Below are 18,774 nucleotides of genomic sequence, written 5' to 3'. Positions count from 1 at the left end.
AACTTTACAACAGTGGATGTAATAGGCAATTTTAATACAGTGAATGTCTTATTTTATTGCAAAGAATTTAATTGGGAACTTTATAACAAAAAATGTCATGGCAAACTTTGTAACAATAAACTTCATAGGGAACTTTATAACAATGAATGTCACTGGGAACTTTATAACAGTGTAAGTCATATGGAACTTCATAACAATGAATGACATAGGAAACTGCAGCACTAAATGGCAAATTGAACTTTATTTACAGTGAATGACATAGGAAACTGCAGCACTAAATGGCAAATTGAACTCTATTTACAGTGAATGACATAGGAAACTGCAGCACTAAATGGCAAATTGAACTTTATTTACAGTGAATGACATAGGAAACTTTATAACAATAAATGTCATTGAGAATTTTATTACAAAGAATTTCATTGGGAACTTTAAACAAAAATTGAATGTCAAGGAGACTTTGTAACAATGAATTTTGTAATAGTGAATGTCCTAGAGAACTTTATAGCAGTGAATGTCATGGGAAACTTTAGAACATAATCTTTTAGTCTTATCTATCCCATGTTATCATTGAATGCTCATAAGTATATCTACCTATTTAGAGCATCAGGTGTTCATCATTAGTACACTTGTATCTGTTACATCATCAGTACACTTTTATATGTTACCTCATCAGTACACTTGTATATGTTACCTCATCATTACACTTGTATATGTTACATCATCAGTACACTTGTATATGTTACATCATCAGTACACTTGTATATGTTACATCATCAGTACACTTGTATATGTTACCTCATCAGTACACTTGTATATGTTAGATCATCAGTACACTTGTATATGCTACATCATCATTACACTTGTATCTGTTACAACATCAGTACACTTGTATATGTAACCTCATCAGTACACTTGTATATGTTACCTCATCAGTACACTTGTATATGTTACATCATCAGTACACTTATGTCTACTAAATCATCATTACACTTGTATATGTTACCTCATCAGTACACTTGTATCTGTTACAACATCAGTGCACTTATGTCTACTAAATCATCAGTACACTTGTATCTGTTACATCATCAGTGCACTTATGTCTACTAAATCATCATTACACTTGTATATGTTACATCATCATTACACTTGTATATGTTACATCATCAGTACACTTGTATCTGTTACAACATCAGTGCACTTATGTCTACTAAATCATCAGTACACTTGTATCTGTTACAACATCAGTGCACTTGTATATGTTACATCATCAGTACACTTGTATCTGTTACAACATCAGTGCACTTATGTCTACTAAATCTCCTCTTTGAATGCCCCTCCCTAATCCACCTTAGGCAGACCCTACTTCCACTACAGCCCAATATAACCAACACCCTTTACGGTAGTGCTGAACAGCTGAAGAAAACAGCACACTTTTTTTCCTTGGCACAGTCTGCAAAAGAGCTTACAGCTCAGCAGCAATAAAGCTGGCTAGAAGAAGAAGAATGTCTACTAAATCATCAGTACACTTGTATCTGTTACATCATCAGTGCACTTATGTCTACTAAATCATCAGTACACTTGTATCTGTTACATCATCAGTGCACTTATGTCTACTAAATCATCAGTACACTTGTATCTGTTACATCATCAGTACACTTGTATCTGTTACATCAGAATTTAAAGTCTGAATCTTAAAATGACACTTAATCAGCTCCTCACTTTTAAGTTAAAACAAGATCTCTATAATTCACTTTAATGTACGAGTTAGCTTACTGTACACCTGTGTACTTTACGTATCTCTATAATTCACTTTAATGTACTATGTAGTTTACTGTACACCCCGTTGACTGTACTTACAGAAGGAGATCAACAATTTAAAATTACAACACCATGAACTGCTGGAGCAACATGTTAGGACTGAGCTGACCACACAACAAGGGGACTATGACCAGACATGGGCTGACCATGACTTCTCATCTGTTAGTAAGTAGATCTAATTACGTTTTCTTTCTTGCATAGGGCTTTGAAGAGTTCAACTAGTTTCATCATAATAAGCATAAGGTTTGTACACTTTAAATGTGAGGACACAAATCTTGAAATCCCCCCCCCCTTTTTTTTTCACACACAAAAAAGTTGTGTTTCTTCAATAGCAGGGTCATAGATCAAGGCTGCAATGGCTGGTGAAGAATGGAGTTTTTAATTTCGGGATTTTCGGGCGCCTCTGAGTCCACCCAGCTCTAATACGTACCTGACATTAGTTGGGAAAAGTAAAGGCGGTTGGTCGTTGCTGGCCACATGACACCCTCGTTAATCGTAGGCCACGGAAACAGATGAACTTTACATCATCTGCTCTATAGACAGCAAGGTCTGAAAGGGGAACTATAGGGCTTTAAGAGTTCAACTATTTTTATTATAATAAGCTTAGCTTCGTACACTTAAATGTGAGGACTAAAATCGTCAAATCCACCCACCCCAACCTTTTTTTTTTTTTGCACATAAAAAAGTTATTTAAGATTGTCGTAAAATGTTTCTTCAAGTGCAGGGTCATAGGTCGAGGCTGCAATGGCGTCGGCCTTCAAACAAAACGTCTGTAAGTTAAAAGTCAAGCTTGTAGTGTCTAGTAACTGTTATTCTTTCAGAATGACCTGCTTAAGTGCAATATGCAATTTTAATGTTCCACGATAGATAGTAACACTCTAGATGGGAATATGTCTTTGTCATCCAATATTATGCTCCCTATATTCTGAATGTGGTGCTATCTGGGGTATAGGCCACCAACCAACTTCCTTCAAGCATCTTGGTTCTGGACGAGTCTTTCCAGCTGTCCCCACATCTTGTCCATTTGCTTGGCATCTGCTTCCAAGTCTCAGTGACATGTATTTATGGGCCGTCTCTTCCTCTGGGAATTCCATGTGAGGGCTTGACTTGTGTTGGATGCAGCCTCACTCCTCAGCGTCTCTGAAGAATGTATTCAATGGACTGCTGCTTTATTTTTTGGCACATTTCTCTCATTAGATCTCGTGATCTTGTCGGGCCTTGGGATCATAATGCAGCTGTTGATATAGATCTTGTCGGCTTGTCGGGCCTTGGGATCATAATGCAGCTGTTGATATAGATCTTGTCGGCTTGTCGGGCCTTGCGATCATAATGCAGCTGTTGATATAGATCTTGTCGGTATGTCGGGCCTTGTGATCATAATGCACCTGTTGATATAGATCTTGTCGGGCCATCGGATCATAATGCAGCTGTTGATATAGATTTTTACATTTTTTTTTTCTTTTTAAATTGAGAAACCGTTTATCTCCTTCACATACTGGTATCAGTTTTCGTTTAATGAAATTCCAAGATTAAGTCATCCAGGATTCAAACCTATGCCTCCAAATTAAAAAATCACCCCCCCCCCGGGACCCCCACTTGAGGGGGCGGGCAAATTAGTGTCCGAAATTTGTTTTTACATTAAATATTAAGCCATTTTCTCATGTCATGATGTCGAATTTCGAAATGTAGGGGCTCCTAAAGAGGCCGAGCCCATCGGGCCCCCAAATCAATTTCTACGCCACTGCCTCCTCTCTCCCTTTTTCTTTGCATCGACCAATCGAGGCATTGATTATGTCCGGACATTGTGTGTGGGCTTTTATTTTGTAGACCCAAACACGCGTGTTTCTCGATCACTTTGTGCTGGGTAGTTTGTACAATTTTATTTGCAAGTTCTAGCCTCACAATCTACTCTTATCAGTTGTATTATCATTTTTTCATTAGGAAAAAAACGCGAAATGTATTGATGACAAATAAACCGGAACTAGACATGGATTTCTTGCTTTATAAATTAGCTATTTATTTGTTTGCCCTATTTGTTCTAAAGATGCTCAAGATCCTGCTATAATATTAATCAGTTTAAAAAAGAAAGACGCCTGGCCGTTGATTTATGGAAAATGAAAGGGAACATTTTTATTTTAAATAGAATGGGGAGCTTATTACGCCGGTTCAGGGCTGGATTTGCCTCTAGGTAGCACAAACTCAGAGCCCTTTAGAAATATTTAGCACTGACATCTAATATGTAGACTTATAAGGGGATCATGTCTCAAATAGCTTAGGGCAGCCTTTTCGTATCTACGTCTAAATATGCCATGCTGTTTGGAAAGAAAACTGTGGCCTCCGTTAAAATTTTTTTTTTCAGCAATACATTGGTATCTGAGATTTCGTTATTACATTGGAATTTATTGTTAAAATTGATGTTTTAATTTTGGTTTGTTCATTTGTCTGCTTTGGTGCTTTAAGAGAAAAACGCAACTATTCAATTCTGTTGAGTGTGTCCTTACCACTCACTCACGTCTCATACTGTCATGTCTTTTCTGCATCACTGCACACGAATAGAGCAACGCCACCTTCGTTTTCACCTCGCTAGTGACTAAATGCATAGCTAATTACTTTAGATTTAGAAGCGCGCGCCTGTTGATTTAAGGCGTTCACTTGAGTGACAGAGAAAGAGGTCGCATTTTTTCCCCCTTAATTCTTCTATTGAAGCTATAGAATCTTGTTGAGCCACCCTCCCACGCCCCACTCTCTCTCTCTCTTTTCTTTTAGCTTTAAAAAAATACGTTTTAAGTCATTCTACTGTGTGTCCCGGAGTTGTCAAATAGTGTGGTTTTAAGGAAGAAATATAACAAAAATAGAAGAGAAAAAAAAAGAAAGACAACTCTGTCTCGGCTTCAGTCTAGAGTTATGTTTTAATAGCTATGTAATGTAAAGAGAGAATGGACTTTTGGGTATTTTCTATTTTCAACTGACTAGGTGGCATTTCTTAGCGAGACCTTATTGGCTGGCTCATTTCACGGTAAGAACATACCTTCTAAGTTTTTTATAGACAGTTTTTCTTGGGTTTTGATCGGGGGGGGGGGGGAGGAGAGAAATCGAAAGTGGCTGTTGAGCCGGTGATTTCAAAAAAAAAAAGGGGGGGGGGGGGAGGAAGCTATTTGGGTACGTCATTTCTAGTCTGAACATATTTTGTCTGCTTCTAGATCTAGAACACCAGATTCATATAGATCTAGAACAACTTCCCCAGATTCATATAGATCTAGAACAACTTCACCAGATTCATATAGATCTAGAACAACTTCACCAGATTCATATAGATCTAGTGAAGTGGTGAAGACATGAAGTGTAGGTGTGTGTGTTCTTGAATACCCCCCCCCCCCCCCAATGGCATACAGATTCACATGATATGGTATATATATATACGTATCCAGATAGTTTTGGCTTGAAGTAGATCTGGATTGAAACGGAAGCTGTCATTGGCGGAAGTGAAAGTCCCACTAGATCTAGACCTATCATTCTGTAGAGTGTCTTGGCGCCATGTTGTCACTTCCCCATTCAAAAGTCTTCACATTGTCTTTCGACGTTCGCGACTGTGGAGACATTTTGTTTCGCCCTTTATCCCCCCCCCCCCCCCCTCGTTAGCTTTATTTTCTCATCCACCTAAAACTTAAAGGATGGTCCGTCGTGCATGGGCGTCGACACTGCACTCAGCCCTTCCTATAGTGATATAGTTCGTGCGCGCTCTCCCTCAGACCGCCCCCCCCCCTTTGCCCCAGTGTCCTCCAACTCGGGTTATCGAAGCTCGCCAAGTGTCCTGTGCTCAGTCCGGGTGTTTGTCCGACAACTGCTCGGCTCCCTGGCAACTATCTCTGGGTAGGATATTCCCTTCGTTACTGGGTGGACGATATTTTTTGGTCCTATTATTTCTTCTCGCTCTGGCTTCCAATCAAATGTTTGTTCTTGTGAAAGCAACAGATAAGCGTGTCATGTAATAATTTACATTTTTCTTCACTGTACGGGTAACTTGATAACGAGGCTGTTCCCCCTTTTATTGAAATTTAAGGGGAAAAAAATCTTTTGTGCTAGGTATGTAGACCTTTGTACTTCAGCTTTTGCAGAGTTCTTATTTCCTGTGCAAATCAATCTTTTTTGTGGTCTGATTGTATAGGCTCTGAGTTTGGGTGGTACACGCGTGCTGTGATATGTGCTTTAGGTCACGCAGTCTTGTCTGAAAAAGGAAGTAGGGGGGGGGGTCTATCCAATAGCGTTCCCTCCCTTTATTTCCAGATCCGTAATACTTGGACCTACTGCCACAAAAAGAGTCTCCGGTGTAGCGCGGTCAAAGTTTGGCGATTCGTGGAATACTCGCCGGCCTCCCGACTTCCTGTCTTTTTTTTTTTCCGAAACAATCTCCGTCCTCACCCCTCCCCCCACCTTTTTATTTTTACCTTATTTGTATGCGTCACAGAGTTGGGTCGTGCCTCATTAATATAGTTCGTGGTTAAAGAGGTACTGACTGTAGAACGAAGATGATAGATGCATGGTGCATGTAGCTTGACTTGGAACAACAATATGTATAAACATATAGAGGTCTTAAAGCCTTATGGCTTGTGTATAGTCTTATTTCTCACCCTACCCCCACTGCTCCACACACACACACGCACTCATTTAGGACATAGACACAGAGCTATTAATAGCAAGGTAGTTAAAAAAAAAAACACAAAAAGCAACAGTCACTTGCACGACCAGTCAGAGAAATATTATAGGGTTCGAGATTTAATTGATCCATTAGTTTGTGCTGCGAAAATGGTGGCTTGGGATTCTTCCTTCAACATGGCGGAATTCTGTTTTAACATGTTAAAAATATGATTTCACCACACATTAAGAAAGGGATTTTAACTACTATTTCATAGGCATATATGTCAATACCAATCCTTGTTCTTGATTCTTCAAAGGGGAAATCATGTCAAAGTTTCGCCAGAGGCTTATTGGTTGTCCTACCTTCGGAAACCTAATTTTGGAATTCTGCTTTTCATATTTAACTTTGTATTATTTAATTTTAGTTAGGTCAATATATTAGAATGTGCACCACTGTTTGGGATCCCTCAACTCAAGAAAACATTAAGAAACTAGAATATAACAAAGCTGTGAGATTTATAACTAACCAATATTCCAGTTTGATTAGAGTAACACCATGAGTAAAATCACTAAACTTCGAGACACTTCAGGAGAGAAGAATTAAAAGTCAAGCAGCTATAACACCTATAACACTAAACCATAACTTACAAATAGAAAAACAAAACCTAATGAAATGCTCAGAAAGACATAAAGATAGAGGCACATTTCTTATTCCACTTGCTAGAACGAATTCGTACAAGTGCTCCCTTCTTCCCTAGTGCCATTAGAGAATGGAATGGGTTGCCTTAGTCAGCCAGGAAAACCAATGACTTAGCAGAATTTTGAGTCAATGATTAGCATGCATGCCTAGATTGACTCATGAAATGCGTAGGACGTAATTATCTTCTCTTTTTTTGTAGTATATAAGATAAGATAATTCTATTTCATAGATCCCTTTTTTTTGGATCAGTGTTTTTGGGATTCTACTTTTAGAGTTCTACTTTTGGACGTAGACTTTTTTAGTTGTACACTTAATGTCTACTTTTGTTATCGTGCCTTAGGACTTTGCTAGATTTGAATTCTATCAGAATTTAACTTTAAAGATTCCCGAAATGTTCAACTCCAGGACAGTTTACGAATGTAACCTTGATGTTGATCTGGTGCTGTTAAATAGGTTGGCATGTCAATCTAGTGTTTCTGAATACATTTGATGCACAGATCAAAAACTCTAAGGAAACTTTGGCTTCTCGATACGTTATTCACTACATGTAATAGATTTGATCTCAAGTTCGAAACTAATATTTGTTTGTGTCTCAGTCTCTCTCTCTCTCTCTCTCTCTCTCTCTCTCTCTCTCTCTCCCTCTCTCTCTTCTTCCTATTCTTCTTCTTTATCACTCGCTAGTGAAGGCCCATTTCTCTCCAGTACGAGGTACAAACTCCTTAAGTCTTGCTATCTAGTATGGCGTTTTACAAGAAGCTGATGTTCTCGAGGCGGTGACAAACTTGGTTTTCCTCGTTATGAGTTACAAACCTCCCAAGTGTCTGTACCCCCATAAAGAAACGACTCTGTACGACTTGCTGAACTGTAGATATCTGTATGCAGTCTTGTTGACATTTAAAAAAGAAAAAGATTTAATCCAATGGTTCCGGTCTTGCAAGTTGCTGTTTCTATGTTTGGATCAAGTTTGTCTTGCTCAAATATAAACATAAACATTGTTGGGTCCGTTGAAAAACTCAAATATTAACTTGTATATTTTCACGCTATTCACAATTGTCACTTTTTTATCGCGCCCAAAAATCTTGTTTTCAGTTTAGGTTTTTTGTTTGTTTTTTAACTAAGGAAGTTTTTTCACTAGGAAGTTTCAATTACTTGAAGAAAAAATACACTTAGTTATTTTAGTCTCTATAATACGGCATTATTAAGTCACAAATTGACCCGTCTGTGACTTACATCGAACGCAGACTAAGCAATAAAAAAAAAAACCACCAATTTAAATCAAGAGAAGTATGTACGGAAAGAAATAGGAAATGATATCTTGAAGTAGAACTAGATACACTAGGTAATCATCTTTAGGTAACAAAAAAATATTTCCAGTTGGATCTGGGCTGTGATTTCTGGAATTATCCTTCTAGAATTGATTAAAATGCTAAAGAAAATGTGTGCTTTGTAGACTTAGTTTATTAGTGCAATATCTGCGCCCAGCTTTGCCGAAATGTATTTGCTGCGCTCCAGATATAAAAAGAAATATGGTTGAATCATAGATGTAAAAACGCTCGCCCAATCAACAGTAGGTTGTATTTATATGTAATGCTAGAAGCATGAATTATAGTAAATGTCAATATTGATGGTCAACCAATGGTCAGCAATAGCAATGGATTTATTTTCCCTCAACAAAGTTTATGTAGGTCAGAGCTGGCCAGACACAGGGGCGTCCCAAAAATTCAAAACTAAAAATCCAGGCCTTCTTTAGAATAGTGGTCTTGATATAGCGCTTGGCTTTCGAAACCATGGCTCTTGGGTTCTTGTGTCTGGGATTGACTTGTCCTTGAATACTCTTACGTAGATCAGTACAATTGATAGGGAAAGTGAAGGCCGTTGGTCGTCACCAGGTACCATGGCACCGTCGTTATTAAGTATTCCATAGAAACAGACGAGATTCACTTGATCTTGTTATTCGAATACTAGATGTTGAAGATTTTTTTGTATTTAATTTACTGGAATTTGAACTGGAGGAGTCGCCTTAGGTAATTGGAGGTCCTAGTCCAAGATGACCCCAAATAAAATAGAAAAATAAAAATAAAATAAATTCATCTACCGCAATTCCCGTAGCATACGTATGGCAGCTTGAATCATAGCATAGAGACTTAGAGCTAGGCTAGTAGACGAGTCATAGAGTTCTGCTCTATTTGAGATTTGATCCAAAGTTTCGCAATTTTTTTCTCTAAATTTTTTTTTGAGTCCTTGCGAGGCCCCCACCAATCGGTGGCCCTAGGCGGCTGCTTAGTTAACCTATGCCTAAGGCCGGCCCTGCAGAGGACCCTCGAATCCTAACAATTTACCGATGCGTTCGCGTAGTAAATAAATGGGTGTTTACACTAATGTTAATTAATGTTTTGAATTAATGTTATATGCCGCTGAGTTGTAAGATTTAACATGCAACCCACAAACTAGTTGGACTGGTTCTAGGAATTTGGTTTGCAAACACATTGAGATAAGGAGCTTGTCAGAATTGAATATATGGCGGGCGTTTTTAGATTGGACTTGGGACGAGAGGCATTATCCGTGCCGAAGAATGTATCAAAGACATCGAGCTTCGGATAGCCTCCAACACGAGTAGGTAGAAGGAATGGATTGTCTGACCTCATTTCCTACATGGCCAACCAAATCAAATTTCGTAACGAGACCAAATGAATACGTGCAAGACTGGCGTCATCGGAAGTTATCGGACATCGCCCGGCGTCAAGTTCTCGTTAGCGGAAGTTGCCGAGGTGACGATCCGTCTGTAGTGGTTATTCGGTTTGGTTCTTAACTTCTGGCTCACTGGCCACACTGGGAAAACTTTAGTTTGACCGTTATAATTTTTCAAAGTAAAAAAAAAAAAGAAAGAAATCTAACTTTGGCTAGAGTACGTGAAAATATCAATCTATGAATGTTCAGGAACAAGTCTAGCAGATTTGCTTAACCAGGAATTTTTTTAGGAGGGGGGGGGGTAAAAAGTGTTTAATTTTTTTAAAAATCTAACATTCATTCGTTATTATGAGCTAAATAATCGCTCAATAAGTGTATTTATTTGTATAAAGGAATGTCTGTTTAATCAAAATAATTTTTTCTTGTTACCGATTGTTTTTGTTTAAGGCAGTTTCATATTTTTAGCATGCTCAGTGAGCTATGGTCCAATCACTTGTGTAGACCAGTTTGGGGGGGGGGGGGGAGAGAAGTTTTCCGTGCTGGCTTTTCAAAACCAAAAAAGTTGTTCCACTTGAATTCGAACGCGGGTGCTCATGTCTCTTTCACACAGGGCTAGCAATTAACAATTGTTTATGAAATAGAAGGTTTTCTAGTTATCTATTGTTAGTTTAAATGTTTTAGGCGACGATCTGATTCTCTCCCCTTAGCTAGTACTGTCTCTCTATAAAACAAAATTAATTCATTACGACTAATTGATAAAGTAATTGGTCTTTTTTTTTTTCATTGATTCATGCGTTACTAGGGACAATGAATAATTGTGCAAAGTTTCAACTTGATCCGAGAATGTGAAGTGGGAGAAATAACGTGGACAAAATGTAGACCAGACAGAGTTGATAGAAGCTTTGGACAACAAAAAAACTCAGCACATACGAAGACAAGTGTGGCCATACAGTAGCGTAGAGTGTATTCCAGTGATGCCCCAATTACGAACGGCGGGCCACATACGGCTCTTGGCATGGTGCTATCCGGACGCCCCAAACAAGTGCAGCTAGTTCAGCTACATTATTCTCGCATATTGTCGGAAATGTATTTGACATTGGACCCCAGACATCACTGAGACGCTGTGTATCGCCATGGTTCTGCTCTGTGAAAATGTATTTGACTCCAGACATCACTGACATTATGTATCACCCTGTCTCTGGAAATGTATTTGACCCCCCAGACATCACTGAGACTATATGTTTTACCATGTCTTTAGTCTGTTCTCATCAGGGCCGGCCTTAGGCCACTGCAACCTGCATTTATAGGCCCCGCGCTAATTCTAGGTGTGAATTATTCAATTAAAACATTATAACTTATATATTATCAAATTTCTCGCGGCCTTCTGATTTTCCAGGAGCTCATGGAAATCTCCTAAAAATTGATCAATAAACGAAAAAGTCCTCGAAATCTGAAATTATTAAAATTTCCTGAAAACTCATAAAAATCTCTTTAAAAATAAACAAAATTGTCATTTTGGGGTGTCATTCAATTTGATGGAATGATAAACGCCAATCCTAATCGCGCTAAAAAAAAAAAACGGTATTGTCAGCTTTCATTTAATAAAAATGTAATGCAAAGACGAATTTTTTTCTAATACAAAATCTTAGTTTTTACTTATTCTTCTTATTCCTACCCTGACTGGGCCCCGCTCAATCCATTTCGCATTGAACCCAGCAATTGTTAGGGCCGGCCCTGGTTCTCATAACGAACTAGTTGACTTATAATTTACATATACATCTTGAGCAGAATCAGACTGAGGCTCGACTGCTTCTGTCTCCTATTTGTTTGGATTATCGAAAATGAACATTTCAAAAACTACACCGAACAGTTCAGAATTCTCTTCTCAACACACTCACGCCCAAATTAACTTGGAGATGAATGTCGTGTAAACTAAGGCCTGTGTTCGAATGTCAAGTGATATTTGGTGCGTTTGTTTGCTCGTCCGTGCGTTCGTCACCCATCATGCAATGCGCCATTGAAAATTTAATGGCCGTAACTTTATATGTGTTTGTTCTTGTGCTGCGCATGCGTCTGTGTGTGTGTGTATCTTAGTGTGAGCTGACAGCAGACGATCAGTTGGCTGGTTATAGGCTCATTTAAAACGTCGGAATTATTTTATTTTGGATCAATTCTACCTGTGTAGGTCTACTCTTCATTGAAAGATCATGAACCTCCTTCTTAGTATACTTTTCGACCAATGAAACACACATGTTTTTAAAATCCCCCCCCTTTTTTTTTTCCCCATTTCGGTCCCACACATTATCACGTTATAGCTTTACTTCATCCAACACACACACACACACACGTTTCGGAATTACGATTAAAAACTTTTTTTTTTAAATTTCTGCTCCCTCGTGCTATGAGTTTCCTTTTATTTTTAGCAACCCCCGAAAGCGGAATAGCCACTATTAGTTTTGTGATATTTTGTGATAACATGATATTTTAGATCTTTCAAAGTTCTGATGCAGCGGCAACCTTTTTTCTTTTCTGAAAGCGAAAAATTTAATTTTTAAAATCAACTATACTGTTGTTGTTTTTTCCATTAAAAAATGCACTATTTTTTACAACTATTTCCTATCTATAGTAAAAAAAAAAAACACAACATAGGAGACTATTTGGTAAGGGAGATTTTGCATATTTTTAACACATTTATGCAAAGGGTTTTTAGAGTATTTAGATTCTTTATCCAAAATTTTTTTTTTCTTTTGTATGACTAAATTAAGTAATTTCTGTCGTATCAAGTCGTTTGTCCAACTAACAATACAACAGTATCGGTAATACTTTCGACACGGACACGTCTGTTCTTTTTGTATCGATGGAGCTAGGGTTGTTGCTCTTGATAGTTTGTACTTCATAGTTTCTGATATTCTTTCTGAAAATATTGAAGCTTGTCTCTCTACCCTCCAGAGCTGACCACGTACAGTCTTCATGAGGATATGCCACTTGTCCCCCTATGTAACCTTTGTTTTTTTATGTTAATTCGTTGTTATATTAGTGGGTAATTGTCATTGACATATTTTATTTTAAACTAGTCTTGTGAATTCTATACCACGAATATTTATTCTTAAATCAAAGCATTCAGAAGCTGTTTTATCAGAGAGAGTAAATACATTTGTGAATGCTTTTATTAAAATTTAATATTTTCCATTATATGGTTTCCTGTTTGGTTATCTCCCCTCTAAAAGAAAATCCTAAAGAACACTTTTTGTCAACATTTTTCGGCCATATAAATGTCCGACCTCAATGTAATAGGCCGCATCATTGCATCGTCTCTGTGGCTTTGTGAGCAGATGATTCGAGAGAGACCGAATAGCACCGCTTTTTTTGTGTGTGTCCGCCGACCATAGTTTGAGCATCGCTCTCTAAGATCGAAAAAAACAAACAACAACGACGTTATGGGTATTTCGACTGATTTCTACTGCTTACCAGTTTGTTGAGTGATAAAGAACAGTTGAAGGATTGGAGGAGTACTTTGTTTCCCCAACTGTTTGGACAGATAGCTAATAGCGGCCAGACATTAACTAAGACAGCGTATTCAAAGCTCATAGCACTGAAACATAAGTGAAGACAGATGATTTTTAAACTCATGGCGCTGAGGCGTTAATTAAACAGACGATTTTAAACTCATGGCGCTAAGATATTATTTAAACTTAAAACAGATCATTCTATGGACGTTTGACACACCTGGGTATCTTTGTTTATTTATATCATTGTCGTTTTAAACTTACGACAACAGCATTCTTATTCCTGGAAATATCTGGGTATTTCTCTGGGTATTTCTCGCCCAATCATTAAATGATCATTTCTGTCCAGACTTATGATTTCTCTAATGCACCGTGCCACGGTGTGCCTGGCAGGTTATAACTATTAGACCTCGTCCTAGAAGTCGTTTTATGCAAACAAATGCCCATTGTCCCAGCGATCGATTACCTTTTTTTTATATGATTATTTCTCTCCCACTATTTCAACAAAAGACCCAACCTTCTTCCCCCCCCCCCTCTCTCATACGTGTGCTCACTAATATTCCAGGACCTCCTTTATTTTTTTTTATGTTCATTTTATAAAGCGAGCAGGCTTCCTCTTTTCTAACACGACCTTGTGTCAACATGCAGACGAGAGGGCCCCCCCGCTTGAAGCGGATAGGTTATTCCTTGTTTTCTTGCCTGTTTGTGGGAAAGGGTGGCCGCGCCTTTTCCGCGGTGCCCCGGGTGGCTGTTGACGGCGCCACTGGACTTAACACTGCAGCGGCGAAGCTCAGGGGTTCTACCCGTGGGGCGTGATCAGGTTTGTGTATTTATTGTTATTTGTATATTTAGCTGTGATTGGTCATAAGATGATCTACTTTGTGTTTGTTTAAACTAAGGTGAGGGGGGTGCTAGAACTATTGTTTTAGTAAGCGCCTGTGTTTGATGATATTTGATGGATTCTTACAGACAATGTAATTCGGTTTTGCCAGTTGGTAGAAAACTAAAACTAACCAAATTCTAGTATTGTCGTAATGAGTTGGTACTTCCTAGCGTGCATGTAATAAGGAGATACTTGACATGAACATCTGGGCCGTGTGTTACATGGCACGTAGATAATCCTGGCACATACAATGTATTTAATGAGTGCCTTCGTTTGACTGTTATTTAGAGACTCGGGAACGATACGGTCTTTATATTACGACATTGTCTCCAGGAAGTGAACACGATTTCGGCTGATCTCCAAACGTAAACCGAAACTTGAGTGTGTGTCACTCTGTAGGTTAAAGGACAGTTCCTACAACTCGGGAAGCTATATATAATGACGATGAAGTACGGGATGTTTCCGAGAAGGGGTCGAACCCACGACCATCGTCTAGCTGTGTGTAGATCTGTTGCTGTGTTATGGTCTTGTATCGATGTGAAGGAAGTTTATTCTTAACCACGCCTTCTTTTCGTAGCCCCCACTTCGTACTACACAGCAGTACACACACACACACACACGCTTTAACGCAGTTGTAGATTGATTAGCAGGCTGAGCCAGTTCACATGTTTACGTGTCGAGAAAGTACCGCGGTAAATCTTACTTTGAAGTAACCACAATCGTTGAACAACTAAGTCAAACACGTCACTAAGAAGACAAACTTCTGCTCTCAATACCTCCCAGTGTCTGTCCAGCTCCGGACGTACTCAACCCCTCTTACATCTTGACCGCTTGTCTTCTTTCTTGTCTGGACTCTAGGCTGTGGGAGCTTCCTTTAGTATTGGGCGGTCTAAGAATATCATTTCCTTGGATTCAGGTTCGTTTGAATATTCACGTGATAACGTCCTCTTTCAAACAAAATGTTAATGTTTTGAACACACAACCATCTCCATATTTATGTGCACCACCTTCGCATCTATTTACATGACCTTTGCTATGAAATATCACCTTTACATTTATACACACTACCTTCATATTCGTAATAGAAGAAAACACCTTCACATTTAATAATAATAATTTGTATTATCCATAAGGAAATGTGTCTTACAATTTGTGCACTACACCAAACAAAACAACAACATAAGTATAGAAAACCAAAATATACATTCCTACCAGACTCACGCATAATTTAGATGTGAAATGTTCGATAGTTGAATTGAATTGAATGATTTGATTGCCAGGGGAACAAAAGAGTTCTTGCGTGTCTGTCTTTGCCATTGGTGTCTTGTATCTCTTATGTGATGGTAACATCACAACGTCCTGACCCAAAGGGGAATTATTTTTTTTACTTCCAAAATTTTGTTAGCTTTTTTTTGAATGTTTGTCTCAAACAGCTGCCCAAATGGGGTTTCTTTTAACCAATGACCTTAATGGACTTACCAGCAGCATTTAGGAATTTGCTGATATAATCATTATTTGCATTAAAATGTAATTTATATACAAACCTTCATATGTATATACACCACCTACACATCTATATGCATCACATTCACACTCACACCTTCATATTTATATGCACCACTTTCACATTATATGCACCGCCTTCACATTTAGTATACACAACTTCATATTTATTGACACCGCCTTTACGTTTATATGCACCGCCTTCATATTAATGTACACACTTTCATATTTAAATACACATCTTCATATTCATACGCACCACATTCACATTCATATACACACCTTCACTTTTATATGCAACACCTTCTTTTTTTACATGCACTTCCTTCACATTTATGTAAATACTTCACATTTATGAACACCGCCTTTACGTTTATATGAAACACCGGGTACCTGACATTAGTTGGAGAAAGTAAAGGCGGTTGGTCGTTGTGCTGGTCACATGACACCCTCGCTAACCGTGGGCCACAGAAACTGATGACCTTTACATCATCTGCTCTATAGATCGCAAGGTCTGAAAGGGGAACTTTTCTTTATTTATATACACCACCTCTACATTTGTGTGCACCACCTCTACATTTGTGTGCACCACCTCTACATTTGTGTGCACCACCTTTACATTTGTGTGCACCACCTTACATTTGTGTACCTTACATTCAACTTTCTTACTTTTTTGCGGGTAGAATTTTGATTTCTCTGAGACTTTCCAATCTACATATACACGAGTCGTGTTTTGATGTAAACTTTTTCTGAAGACTTTACCTTGTATTGAAAGGTCTCCTGTGATCTGATGTATTTATTTAGTTAGGGCTAAACCAACATCCAACTATTCATAGATTCAAGAACGTAGTCTATGACTAACGAATATATAAGACTTCAAATCGGCGAAGAAGCTGAACATGAGAAATTAGTTCTATCGACTGCTCTCGCGGTAACACAAACAATTATCATGCGACAATGGATGTAAAGTTACGACTTAATACCTTTAGCTTGGTAAAAGTTATCACCCATGACTTGATTATTGATTTTTTTGGTTAATTATAACCTCATATGTCAACGTGACCCACCAATGAATGACCTTCCAGATCTCTAACAAAGCGAAGAGATTTTTTTTATTCTCTCTCGTACTTGCGTGAGGTCTAGGGCTGGGTTTAAATTTCACCGGGAGACTTTGATTCTTATCCAGACTGGATTGACTCCATTGAATCCACAAAGGACAATTTTCTTTTGTTTACAAAACCCTCAGCTTTTTTATTATTTTTTTTTCAATACTACGGGTGTATGCTTTAGGTAGTGGCGTGAGTGGTTAAAGATTGGCAGTTTTGATTTGTCGACTCGGCGATCTGGGTTCAAATCATACTTGCACTCGCGTTTCAGAATTTTATAGCGAGGACTTCAATGAGTAGCTCGGGCACACTGAGCAGTTACATTAAAAAAAATGGGTTTCCCTTGAGACGTTGGAGTTTTTCTGGGTTTCCCATGAGACTTTGGAGTTTTTCTGGGTTTCCCTTGAGACTTTGGAGTTTTTCTGGGTTTCCCATGAGACTTTGGAGTTTTTCTGGGTTTCCCTTGAGACCTTGGAGTGTTGTTCTGGGTTTCCCTTGAGACGTTGGAGTTTTTCTGGGTTTCCCTTGAGACTTTGGAGTTTTTCTGGGTTTCCCTTGAGACTTTGGAGTGTTGTTCTGGGTTTCCCTTGAGACTTTGTGGAGTTTTTCTGGGTTTCCCTTGAGACTTTGGAGTTTTGTTCTGGGTTTCCATTGAGACCTTGTAGTTTTTTCTGGGTTTCCCTTGAGACTTTGTGGAGTTTTTCTGGGTTTCCCTTGAGACATTGGAGTGTTGTTCTGGGTTTCCCTTGAGACTTTGGAGTGTTGTTCTGGGTTTTCTGGACTTGGAACTCCAGATACAACGCTCGGAACTTAACCTACGTTACTGTCTCTCCCTCCCCCTCAACATGCGGAGGCCCTGGCAATGTCTTTTGTATATATCAGAAGGCGCAGCTGACGTAGTGACATCTTTAACCGCACTATGGACTTGTGCGGCCTTGGGTAACTCAGTGTATTTGAACGACCCGAGTCTGTTGTAAACTTGTGCATTGTACATTTTTGTCATCTAAATTCAAGGTGAATGCTGAAAATATCTCAAATGGAGGAAGGATGAGTGACCTGTGTGTCAGTGCTGCCTCATCCCTGCACTAACATGTTTGTATACAGGCTCTGTGGAGCTGAAGAATAGACTTTGCATTGCTCCAATTGGTTCGTTTAAATTGATCCTGGGATCAGTTGCCTCTCACACGTGATGCTTGTACAATGTAAACCTTATGCTTTGTTATTAATGTTGTTTTAATTCTCTCTCTCTCTCTCTCTCTCTCATGTACACTCAGTGTGACCTACCCCCTGTGTTATGTACACGTACAGTTTGTTGGTCAGTCATTGAACTGCTTTGCGCCAACGTGTTCTAAAACGACGCGCGTTTCACATCCACGTATCTCTACGACTTGCAGTAAGCCACGTATCAAACGGTAGCGTATCCTAACATGGGGCGTGTCCATAGTGCGTAGCACTTAGTAGGCAGACTGAAGGTAGATAGACATGTTCATGTATCTTGCAGTTTGAATGAATGTTTTTTTGTTGTTGTTGATTGACTGGAAAGAGAAGTTACATTTTCATGGGGCAGATTTAGCCCCCCCCCCCTCCCCGTACACGCACATTCGGGTGTCCTCTAAAAGGTCAACGTGTACGCTGATGTTTTAAAGTAGGACTTGGGTGTTATCATTGGAGGATTGAATGGGATGGAAGGGGGGGGCACTGGGTCATATCTACAACATATGACACACATCTTTGTGTGTTGCGTGTGTGTGTGTGTTAACTGATTGGGGGGGGGGTGTACACAGCTGTGTATTGAATCGTTTGTATCCAATACTACTTATCCATTGACCAGGTAGTAACTACCCGACACCAACACAACTTGTAACTCTTATCACTGCGACATTGCCGGGCGCCAGAGGGGAGGGTGGCGTTGCTGTGCATTGGGGACGGATCTAT

General features: G+C 38.9%; 1 protein-coding gene across 3 annotated transcripts in view; it reads left to right on the top strand.

Annotated features, from left to right (window-relative positions):
• The window catches only part of LOC106063730 (thyroid receptor-interacting protein 11-like), a 77,854-nt gene that overhangs the window by 13,771 nt on the left and 45,309 nt on the right, over positions 1–18,774 (top strand). For all 3 annotated transcript variants that reach the window (XM_013222180.2, XM_056022184.1, XM_013222178.2), the window contains exon 4: positions 1,860–1,983. In XM_013222180.2, the coding sequence (XP_013077634.2) occupies positions 1,860–1,983 (124 nt within the window). The remainder of the gene's footprint in view (positions 1–1,859; positions 1,984–18,774) is intronic.

This window comes from Biomphalaria glabrata, chromosome 3 (assembly GCF_947242115.1).
Source record: "Biomphalaria glabrata chromosome 3, xgBioGlab47.1, whole genome shotgun sequence".
Lineage (NCBI taxonomy): Eukaryota > Metazoa > Mollusca > Gastropoda > Planorbidae > Biomphalaria > Biomphalaria glabrata.
This window is presented reverse-complemented; position numbering and strand designations above follow the sequence as displayed.